Source organism: Podarcis pityusensis (assembly GCF_964106645.2).
Source record: "Podarcis pityusensis genome assembly, chromosome: 3".
NCBI lineage: Eukaryota > Metazoa > Chordata > Lepidosauria > Squamata > Lacertidae > Podarcis > Podarcis pityusensis.
In genome coordinates, this window is record NC_138026.1 from 91,430,743 (window position 1) to 91,443,109 (window position 12,367).

The following is a 12,367-nucleotide window of genomic DNA, read 5'->3' on the forward strand; positions in this document are numbered from 1 at the left end:
CTAGATTGACCAATGATCTGACTCAATATTAGGCAGCTTCATGTGTAGTGAACTGATTTGTTTTGTTTGGTTTTTTTTCTGATGCTGCTCTGTTTTCATTTGTTTTTCTGTTTTAATTATGTTTTTAACTAGCTGCCAAAAAAAAATTGCAAAGAAACATAGGGAAACTCCACTAAACCAGGTCAGACTATTTGGTTTGGGAGATTAGTACAGCACAGTCTAGTCCAGTGTTTCCACTTTAAGCTAGGATTTTCTGCTTTAGAAAAATTACTCAACTTCCAGCAGACAGAATCGTTTCTTAAGAGGAAATGCAAGGCAGAGGGGGGGTGGCAAGCAAACCTGGGTTGCACCTGTTCTGAATTTCAGCTGGAGGAGCACAAGAACACACGACAACAACAAGTACAACTTCTTAACCATCCCAAGCATTTAGCAGAGTATTGAGTGTCCAGCAAAGGGAAGGTGAACACCTGTTAAACATTAAAAAGCAAAGGTCTATTTCTAGGGGTGCATTTTGAACTCTCTAAACAAATGAACAGTTGCTAGCCTGCCTTGCTTAATTGCAAGAGGACATTTACAATACAGCTCCCTTCACTTTGAAAGGCAGAGCTGAACAAAAATGTGATTATCATCTATTTTAACTCCTCTCTCTCTAGTCTGCCTTTCAGTTGAGAAGACCAGCAAGAGGGCTGACAGTATAAAAAGCAACAGTAAACCAACTTATCCACAGGAAAGGCCCATCTCGTCAGACGCTCCATTCCATATGACATAGGAACTGGGCCTTTAGTGTGGTGGCACATAATATTTGCAACACCCTTCCAGTATATATCAGACAAGTGTTGGCTCTATTGTCTTCCTGGTGCCTATTGAAGATTTTCTACTTTCAGCAAACCTTTTAAGTGAAGGTGTTTTTTATCCTATTTTTTTGGACTTGAAATTGTTTTTAAGTATGTTTTTAGTGTTGGTGGGTTTTCCTTGTTAAAATCACCTTGGGATGTTTTTTTTAATGGGAAACAATTCATATGTTAAGTTAAAATAAACAGACAAAACCAATAAAAACAAAACAAGACAACTACAAACCAAAGAAACCAGATACATCTTTTCTGCCCACCGAAAGGTAACTGAAAGGGAGCAAAGAGAACCTACTGAGGAAAGACATCTCCACACATTCAGCATTCTCTGATTAACCTGGTGTTAATCTTGGGAGTCTGTACATCCCTCCAGTAAATGGAAGCCCATCTGAGCGTCATACAAGGCATGTACCACATTGAGATTATTCCAAGGAAAATAATAGGTTAAGAAAGCCACAGGCTTTGGCAAGTTATTCAGTTTCCCCACCTGTTAAAAATGGGAAGATTAAATTTAAAGAGTGTCCTCTCAAAATTGTTACTGAAATGCGTGGCCTGGTTTCCCGAAGTGACCTGGGAGAAAAGGAACTTGCATTTCTTGGCACATTTCCCATGCGGTTACCAGTTGAGCAGCAGACATGTCTTAAAGATAATTAAAAACGAAGGAAAGTAATGCCCTGCTCCCACTACTACCCAGACATGTTCATCACGCAAAAGTTTGGTAGGACAGGGTTTTGTTTTGTTTTTTTTAAAAAAAGGATAACCTGTTTTTTAAAAAACAACAACAAAAAACTCCTATTTTCCAGTGGTGTTACACAGCCTACATACCATCTGTTTGTACGGTTTCTGTTGTGGATCTGCTTTCGCCTGCCTGGCTTTGTCAATATCTTCAGCCGTGAGTCCGCCCACCGAGGAATGGTCTTGGTGAAAAGCCCGGCTTTGCCCCCAAGCAGGAGCAGAAGGATTCCAAGGGTCCCTAAAGCCTCCAAAGAGCTTTGCATTCACTTTGGCAGAGATGGGGTTCCAACCCACACTAGGGTCTCCGCTCTCACCGACGTTTGGTAAAGGTCCTCTGGCAACGTACGAGTGAGACGGGCCCTCTGCACCACCAGACTTGGGAGGGTGTTCTAGAGGGGGAGGGTAGAAGTCCTTTGCAGCACCTCCCAGCTCCGATTCAGAGAAGCTCTCGTCTTTTCCATAGTCCTCACCAATATCTTTCAAGTTCTCCTGTTGCTTGCCCAGATCCTGCAAACAGAACATTGAAAGGTGTTTTTCCTCAGCCAAAAAATAAGGTGTAAACTGCTCTCACAGTCACTCACACTGCTCCATTCTTGGAAAGACAAAACACTTTCCACACCCCTACAAATTCTGATATTTCCATGTCTTGTGTTGTGAACAGCCCCAAGATCTATAGGTAGTATAATAATAATAATAATACAGTGGTACCTCAGGTTACAAACACTTTGGGCTACAGACTCCGCAACCCAGAAATAGTACCTCGAGTTAAGAACTTTACCTCAGGATGAGAACAGAAATTGCACAGTGGCAGCGGGAGGCCCCATTAGCTAAAGTGGTACCTCAGGTTAAGAACGGTTTCAGGTTAAGAATGGACCTCCGGAATGAATTAAGTTCGTAACCAGAGGTACCACTGTAATAATAATAATAATAATAACTACTATTATTTGTATCAGCAAGTATTTTTAGAGAATTGATCCGAATCAGTGTTGGTCATTCCTGTATTTTAAGATTTTATAATAAAAACTTTCATAGTAATGATTTTATAATCGTGATTATAATACAGTGTCTTGATATCTGTAACATTTAGTGGTTTATAAATAGACTTACATATAAAGGAACCAAAATGTATGAAATATGCTGATAATTCACTCCAAGTGATGGTGCCACCGCCACCACCCCTTCTCTACAGCCAACACCTTTGGTATTTGTACTCCACCGATCCCAATTCCTGTCTTCATTTATCCCTCACTTCCCGAATGCTTCCTGAAGCAGGGTTGCTTGCATGACAGGACCAGGAGTGCCACTTCCGTCGGTATGCCTCCTTGGAAGCAGAAACCGTTTTGCACAAATGTGCTTAATGGTGTACATCAACCTATGTTTCTATTGAGTGGGATCCAGAGAGCTCCTTCTGCGATTCAGTGGAAGCTTCTGCTTGAGGAAAGAGATAGGCAATCATCTCCTACCCATTCCCCATGCGGTCCCACCCACCCCATCACCTCTCGCACAGTTCCAGGGGGCCTTGGATTTTTTCAGAGCAACTTTGGGGGGGAGGCAATGAGAAGGAGGAATCAGCAACAGTCACTTCCCTCCTGACCTTCCTTCCTTCAGCAGAGCATCCATCAAACAGAACTGCACTCGTGGAAACTTTGGATTCAACCCACTGCACAACAATAAATTGCTATTCTTTACTATTTTGAGATGTTGTAGAACTCAGCAGTTTTATCAATGGATTGGGTGGGCCACATAATGCCGGGAAAGAGGCATAATCCCGATTGAAAGAGAGCTATGAAGGGAACAGCCGTTCTAGCCATTCCCAATCTAGTGCATCCAAATATTTTGGACTACAGCTCCCACCAGCCCCAACCAGAACAGCTGTATGATGCTGGGGCTGAAGGGAACCGTAGTCCAAACATCTGGAAGGCATTGGGTTGAGGAGGTCTAGCCTAGCAGTTCCCCTTCATATCTCTCTTTCCGTCTACATAGGTGAACCCTATCCTGTGACCATGGGCCACTGGTGTAAAAATCTAGTATGTTTCATGCACACAACAAATAATATATTTACATGTATCAGCTGGTTAATGTGCTTGTGACTGGAGACAAGCACTGAGCAGTGCTGATTAAGACACCTATTTTATAAAACATTTGCTTTCAAGTTACATGTTCAGTGCTTCCAAAGATTTGTATCATGATTCAGACACCACCTAGACTTTTTTCACAATATGAGAGTCTCTCCAGTTTCCCCTCTTTTTTTCCAAACCTTTGGCAAAGATCTCTCTGAAAATTTGAAAGCTGGAAGTCTTTTTTTTTAAAAAGGAAGAGTAATAATAAATTGAAAGGTCTTTATATTCTACATTGTGAGAACTAGGTGTCCCGGTAACAGATTTTTCCAGAATGCCATTTAACAACACCTCTTGGCCGATTTAACTACACCGCCACAGAGGTAACACAATGGAAACACTTCTCTTCCAACGTTAATAAAAAATAGTTTAGAAAAGGCTACAAGTATCAGAAGTTGGCAGGAACACCACCAAAAACAAAGAGTAATTTACTGGAAAACACTTCACATTTCCACCACCCCCCACCCCCAGTAGGAAACAAAAATAACTACAGCTTTTTTAGGCAGACATTGCGCATCCATGGAAAAGGCAGCTTCCCTCTTCTCTAAGCAATTGCTAAAGAGAAATAATACATAGGCCACCAAGGGCTGAACTACACATGATGATAATTGCGTTTCACGTAATCAATGTGTACTTTTTAAATTTTAGCTAGCTGCTATGGGGAGCACAAGCAGAACCCGCACCAAAAGGGGCACCGACAGACACAGCCATTGAGGTTAGGGTTTCTTGTTGCTCAATTTCTTTCTCCTTGTGTCACCTTCTATTCTACTTTAATTCACCTCTCTGATTCTTGCCCTTCCTGATATCAACTTGCCTGAAATCAAAATAATATGTACTTTCAAAAGGGCGTGTGATTTATTTAAATATTGTTTTTAGGACTGTAAGAGGTCAGATGCTGAGAAAACCTGTGGGATGATAAATGTGAGATATAAATTTTAAGAAACAAACGAAACAAAAGACCCTAATTCACAGTGTGCAAAAGTTTTCACCAGATCTTTAAACAACAGCACCTTATGTCAACTTTCTAGAATACAGTGGTACCTCTGGTTATGAACTTAATTCGTTCCGGAGGTCCATTCTTAAGCTGAAACTGTTCTTATCCTGAGGCGCGCTTTCACTAATGGGGTTTCCCGCTGCAAGCACGCCTCTCGCTCACATCCCAGGGCAAAGTTCGTGGAGCTGGGTTAGTGGAGCTCGTAACCTGAAGCGTGCATAACCAGAAGCGTTCGTAACCAGAGGTACCACTGTAGTGAGACTACAGCAGCCATTGGTCAGTTATTGCTGTACTACAACTCCCAAGACCCCTGTCTGTTGTCCATGCTTTCTGATGTAGTTCAGCAACATCTGGAGAACTACCCTGGATTAGAGGGACACATAAATTGACAACTGCTACAGGCTGCAATCCTCAATTTACTTCCAGTTAAATGTTTATATGATTGCAACCTCACATGCATTTCACTGACAAGAGACTGGGAAAGATACCCAAAACAGGCTAAATGCTTATTGATATGGTGGTGCGAACACACACGTACACTCTCTTACCTGCATTTTCCCCATGGCAGCACTGAACTGCTCTTCAGCAGTGGCCTGGAAGCTCCTGACCATGGTTACTGCATCACCACCAAGGACAACTTGCCGAAGCTGTACCGTCTGTGTTTCTAGAACTGCCTTGCTGAGCTTTGCTAGTCCTCGCATCACCATGATGGCATCGCCTGCCATGACTGACCACTTCCAGTGCTGGAAAACAGAACCATAATAATAATAATAATAATAATAATAATAATAATAATAATACCTTTATTGTCACTGTACAACCTGTGTACAATGAAATTAAACGAGCCTTCCTCCCCACCCCCAAACACTTATAACAACAGTTATATGCAGTACAGCAAAACCAAAGGACTATCTTGCAAGTAAAGGTAAAGGGACCCCTGACCGTTAGGTCCAGTTGCGGAAGACTCTGGGGTTGCGGCGCTCATCTTGCTTTACTGGCCGAGGGAGCCGGCGTACAGCTTCCAGGTCATGTGGCCAGCATGACTAAGCCGCTTCTGGCGAACCAAAGCAGAGCATAGAAACGCTGTTTACCTTCCCGCCAGAGCGGTACCTATTTATCTACTTGCACTTTGTGCTTTTGAACTGCTAGGTTGGCAGGAGCAGGGATCTTCCAAGTACTTATGAGTCAGTGGGTCCTCAACCCTGTCCCCAAAGCTTTGACAAGTTCACTCAACACTTTGTGTTTCACAAAAGCAAGCTACGTGGAAATGTAGCCAAACTGCCTTTCCATCATGTTTCCTCACATGGCACAGCAACCCCCCTTTGAAAATGGGACACATCTCCAATGCAATTTATGCCACAACACAAGGGTCTGCACTTCACATGTAAAAGAAAACTGCATGTGGGCTTGAGAAGTTGTCTGGAAACCACCTCTGCTGCCTCTGGAGGAGCCTTCAACACCGCAGCCCAGAGGATTTTAGGTGGGTAGGAAACAGCACAAAAAGAAAAAAGCCACGTGCAGAGACACCAAATAAAAAAACTTTAGAAGGATATCCTTTTGAAATTTATCTGAACTTGTCTCAAAAACCAGGATTGTTCTTTCATTCAGAGGACTAATATTTAAGAAACATGTTGGTCTCTAATATGAGCAATTATTTAAACATGTTATAATAAGCACCTGCCACCTTGACTAGAAGTTGTACTCAACAGTCTTTGGGACTATTGAAAATAAACTTTTGCTCAGTCCCTTTTATCTGCTGCAGTTTTGAGAGACACAAGGGAATTGCTAAGGACCCACAAAGTGGCATTTGCAAAATGCATAAACTCCTCACTATCCCAATGCAGATCACTGTTCTGCAGTTCTCCCCAGCAAGCCAACAGCTCTAGCTGGCAGAGAATTGTATCTATGGCTAAAGGCCCCCTTTGAAGTGAATTCACCAGCTACTGTCCTTGTGAAAAGTCAACACTGAGCAATTAGAATTCTGGCTACACCCTAACCTGGAAACTGCCAGAGTTTCAACCATTCTCCAGGTAACCGTTTTTGAGTCTGCACTGCTTGTTGACATTAGAAGATTGGTTTGTCATAAGCCTTTGTTCTGCCGCACAAATAAGCTGGTCCAGTTACATTCTGTGGAAGTGGAAAAAACTACCTTGAAAAAGTTGTGATTTATCAGTCACGTATAGGCAGCATGAGAGGCTTATGGCAGACAATGAACAGCAGCGCAGGAATGCCAGTGCCTGAAAAAATATCAAGGACAGTTTACAAACAGAGGAGCTGTTTGCTTAGCAAAACTGACCAGTCAAAAGCCCTCTTCTCAGCTGAAAGAAAGCCTCTTAACAAATACAGATGTTAGCTATGTGGAAACTTGGCAAATTGAAAACGAAGAGGGTACCTGGGCCATTCCACAAATTAATGAACCCCAACATATCTGAAGACAGTAGAAGCCTCAGGGTAAGAGAACTGTCCTAGGAAGTTTAGCTGAAGCACTCCAAGGAAATAAACATTAAAACCACAATGTAGATCCACAAAACAACCCCCCCCCCCAAAATATCCTAGGAACTGTGGTTTAACCCTCACAGAACTACAATATCCAGCACCCTTAAACTACAGTTCCCATGATTATTTTGCAGGGGGAAGTACTTTACATGTATGGTGTGAAGGCAGCCTCTGTGTCAGATTCAAGTGCCCTTACAGAAATGCAACAAAAATCTGTAGTGCCTAAACTCAGATCAACTGTGCCTACCCGGTGGCAGAATAGGCGTCTACTTCCCCGATGCCCACAGTCCCCTCAAATATACCCCCCAAATCTGTTCTGTATAAACTATGAGACCCTTTGGAGTAGGAGGGAGGACTTTAAGAAGGGGACACTCTGTTGGTGCAACTTTAAATCCACTTGTGCGCAATATTAGATCACCCACAGATCTCTCTTCAGTCTACAAGCATCACCAGTTTGGCCATGTTCACAAATTATTCCAAAAGTTTGCCAGAAGAGGGGCCAAATGAACTTCAGAATGGAGATGGCATTTCATGAAGGCTGGCTTCCCCTAGACAGAGGAGTGTCTGTATACCACATACATGACTTGTGATAATCCAAATGCCCTTATTCTCCCAGCCGCTGCTCCCCCCCCCCCCCCGTTTCTTCTCCTTTTTAATCTTTATGAAGTACAGCTCACACCCAAATGGAAGTCAAGGAGAGGTGCCTCATACAGTTATTTACTGTGTTTTCAAATCCTTCCCATGATTCCTTGCAAGCAGTCACTGTCAATATACAGGAAACAGCCACCATAGAGTTGCTTCCTAGAAAGGAAGGAGTACTCTTCTCTGCAATGGAAATAAGCACCTTAAGAAGAAGGGGGGGGGCCTGTTCTAGGAACACCCTGACAAACAAATTCAGCAAAAGGAACATAAACTCTTCTTCTTTTTAAGCAAGCATTTACTCCCGAGTCCTGCTTCTTTCACCTGAAATTATTGTTCCGTGGTTGCACAATTTTGTCATGTTCAGGGGCTTTGCGTATTCTGGGCAAACAACTCACTGGCAAAGAAAGTAGGTCTTGGGAAGAGAATTCAGGATCCTGAAAAATCTCAGCTCTTTGGTTGTTGTTTTTTTAAAAATGTAGCCCTTATGCAAAAATTTAAAGCATAGCAGTGGAAAGAAGAATATCTTAGTAAATAAACAGAACCTAACACAACTTAGTGCCACAATTGGCCTTTCATCAGGGAACTTTGGATACAAAGAAGGCTCTGTCTGCAACACAGAGCAAAGAGGAATTAAGGGGAAATTATTTGCTTCCATTTAGGTTTTGAATTGACTTGGATCCAGCTATCCTTAAGATGTGCAAGCAATATCTGGGGCTCTCTCTGTTTCTCAAGCCAGAGACGATACCCCCAGATTTCTATGCACCCTGCATAGCTCTTTGGCCCTTCCCACAAGCAATCATGATCATAGAACAGTAGAGCTGGAAGGGACACCAAGTGTCATCTAGTCCAACCCTCTGATAAGCAGGAATCTCAGCTAAAGCATCCATGTACCTCTTGCTTAAGGTATAAAAATCCAGCATTTCTGAAGGACAAATACACCCAACCCTGGTTTGGGAAGAGGCCACAGGTTCAAGGGGTTAAGCATATGCATTGACTGCAGGAGGTCCCAGGGTCAGTCTTCAACAACCTCTGGTCAAGAGCCGACAAACACGAATTAACTAGTGCACATGACATTTTCACAAGTATTTGGAAGAGAGTATAAATACTAAATGATATAATTAGTGAAAGCTGTGACTAGCTACAAACACCCTAACCAGAATAATTGCTTAAAATAGACATGTTTGAACTCGTAAGTCATCTTTTGTGGCATTTCTTAACATTCAGAGTGACTGCATTAAAATGGATCAAATCACTTAAAATAGCACTTAACATGTGGGTGTGGTGTTTTAATTACTGCATTGATATTGCTCTAATTCATTAACACATTTTATCTATATGTGTGTGTGTTAGTAAAAGTTTACCATTATTCCCCTGACCTTTCATTTGTTTCCGAGTGCTAGTTGTCCAGAGAGTATTTCTCTGTTTTGCTCTTCAGTAGAAGGACTAGGAAAGGCCTTTTACTGATTTTATTCATTACATTACATTGCCTTTCCTCAAAGGAGCTCGAAGCAGCTTGCACAGTTCCCTTTCCCCATTTCACTCCCCACAACAACTCTGTGAGGTTGGTTAGACAGTGACAGGCTCAAGGATACCCAAAACCCAGTGACCTCCTATAGCTGGGCAGAGTGTTGAACTAGTCTCTCCAGTCCTAGTACAACACTCTAACCACTAAGCCACTCACAAGGCGAGGGAGAGCCACTTTAAGTCAGAGCAGCCAGCACTGGAAGAGATAGGCCAGTGATCGGACTCTGTATAAGGAGCCTCACTGGCATACACTGCCAGCAACACTCCACTGAGCATAACAAAATCAGGAGGAAGAAAACAAGCAAGGCATTGAAACAACAGAAGAAGAAAAAACAGCCACACTGAAAGAATAGATCTTTTAGAACGACCCGTTTTCCAAAATAAAGTTAACGGACAAGCTGCAAAGGAAACAAGTAGCAAACTTCTATTGCTCAACATGTACTCAGCTCTCCACCAGCTAAATATATCGATGAGGAAATAGGGCCAGTTCCCTTTTGTTAGTTTTAAATGTGAAGCAGATAAATAACTGGACCGAGCTCAGGGCTGGCAGAATTCCACATGCTTCCTTGGAATGAAAATGTCATAGAAACAAGGCTCTATCTTATGTTCACAGAGAGGACCAATTCTGTTACCTTGAAAAGTTAAAGAAGGATGCACAAAACATTTGGGATTGATGGATACCATTCCAAAACCAAAGGAGGAAGATTCAGTGGATGGCACAGGCCTTTAATGGCCTGCTGCAGAAATCATGTTGATAGTAAACTATGGTTTAATCTGAAAGCTGCTCAGAAGTTCACAATTTGTTCCAGCCCCTGCTAACCCATTTGCCATGCTAGGGGAGGAAACAATCAGAAACTCACTCTGCATGATGCAAACCATGAGTTCACATCAATCAGATGAGCAGGGGAGGAACTTAGTAGGAACTCGGCACAGTGCACACCAGTTTGATATCCATTCACATTAAAACCAACAACAACAACACCTATGCTTTAACACTGCATTTGCCAACTTGGTGTCCTCCAGATGTTTTGGACTACAAGTCTCATCAAAGGATCTGGAAAGCACTAGGTTTGCAATGGCTGACTTAGTCCGATGTCTAAACCAGGCAAATGTGTGAAAAGGGCTCTTTTGATGCTAACCTAAGCCTTTTACAACTCTCACACATATTTTAAACTCTTCCCTGAGCTATGAGAACCAGTGAGATGTAGTGGTTTACAGTGCAGAGTTAGGACTGAGCAACATCACAGGAGGAGTGTTTTCTAGGACTAAGGTGAAACTGTGAAGCTCCCTTGTTATTTTTGCTATTGGGTGCTGAATGCTGTCTTAGTAATCTTGTTATTATTTCATTGAATCGTAGAACGGAAGAGTTGGAAGGGACCAAGAGGGTCATCTAGTCCCACCCCCTGCAATGCAGGAATCTTTTGCTCAATGTGGGGTTTGAACACACAACCCTGGGATTACGTTTCTCATACTGTACCGACATGCTGTAGTGGGATGTGTTATTTTGGTATGTTGTTATATTCACTATTGTTTTGCTATGCTATTATGAAATTGATTTTGTTGTGTTTGAAACGCATCCCTGTTTCTTTGTTGTAAGCTGCTTTGAGCAGGATTTGGCATACAAACAAAATGAATGAATGAACAACTGGGAAAATCCAGGTCCAAATATCCACTGAGCCCTGGAACTTGCAACAAAATGCTGTAGTGTAGAGTGCTCCTGTTCCAGGGTTCTCTTCAAGAGTAGCTCATTCCTTTCCTTCTCCAACCCCCGGTTTTCTGTTTCACCCATCTCAAATAGCACCCTGTGGCCACAGCAGATGCTCAGGGAGCTGTTTGGGGATCCCCACTCTTGAGGTTGTTTATCCAAAAATGTTTTTAGTCCTTCTGCAAACCTTGAATTTCCCCCACCATGGATAGCTCAGTTGGTTAGAGCATGGTGCTAATAACAGCAGGGTTGCAGGCTTGATCTCTGTATGGGGCAGCTGCATATTCCTGCATTGCAGGCAGTTGACCTAGATCATGGGTAGGCAAACTAAGGCCTGGGGGCCGGATCCAGCCCAATCAGCTTCTAAATCCAGCCTCCAGACGGTCCGGGAATCAGGATGTTTTTACATGAGTAGAATGTGTCCTTTTATTTAAAATGCATCTCTGGGTTACTTGTGGGGCATGGGAGTTCGTTCATTTCCCCAAAAAAAATATAGTCCGGCACCCCACAAGGTCTGAGGGACAGTGGACCGGCCCCCTGGTGAAAAAGTTTGCTGACCCCTGAACTAGATGATCTGAAGGGCCCTTCCAACTTTACAATTCTATGATTCTATGCCAGTTTCTCCCTCTTATACGCAACAGACCAACCACCATAGTAGCCAACAGCACGTGGTTATTATGAACCAGAACAATCTCTTAGACACCCTTGGCTTGCAACAGGGCTAAGGCTACAGAAGCGCTGCACAGCAGACATGCAGTTCCCTAAGCAAACCATCAACCCTAAAGAGAAAAACAGAGTGACTCAGCTTCTTCCAGCGGATCTCTGACCCTCAGAGAAGTTTTGACAAACCCATCTCTATGTGGGCAGGAAACAATCGGTTCATTATCAACAGAGCGCTGCTGACAAACTGGCCCTGTTTATATTATCAGGAAGATTCTAACCTCCTCCTACCCATCTGAGCTCAACAGCAGGTTTTGTTTTCCAAGTGCACAGCCTGCCCTTTCTCCTCTTGCCCCCCACATATCTGGGCTATTTATCGTTTCACATCATTTTCAGCAATGCTGAAAATGCTTCCCCTTATCTCAGAGCGAATGAATGCAGATTGCACAGGATAATAGATCTTGGATCTGTACCAATCACTGTAAAAGGCATATCTTTTTAAAAAGAAAGAAAACATCAAATTAAAGGGCAGCAGACTATTCTCCTTGCTGCGCCTTGAATTTCAAAGCCTACTGAACTCTTGTGGGCTGTTATCAAGAAATACAGCAGCAAAAGGCTTTGATTCCCAGCAACTATTGAGCATGAA

The 12,367-nt window shown here is 42.8% G+C and overlaps 1 protein-coding gene across 2 annotated transcripts in view; it reads right to left on the reverse strand.

Moving 5' to 3' along the window:
• COQ8A (coenzyme Q8A) overlaps positions 1–12,367 on the reverse strand; it is a 55,400-nt gene that overhangs the window by 31,700 nt on the left and 11,333 nt on the right. For both annotated transcript variants that reach the window (XM_081000184.1, XM_081000185.1), the window contains exons 2-3: positions 5,243–5,437; positions 1,674–2,090 (exon numbers count right to left, since the gene is read on the reverse strand). In XM_081000184.1, coding sequence (XP_080856310.1) covers positions 1,674–2,090; positions 5,243–5,419 — 594 coding nt within the window. In that variant the 5' untranslated portion in view covers positions 5,420–5,437. The remainder of the gene's footprint in view (positions 1–1,673; positions 2,091–5,242; positions 5,438–12,367) is intronic.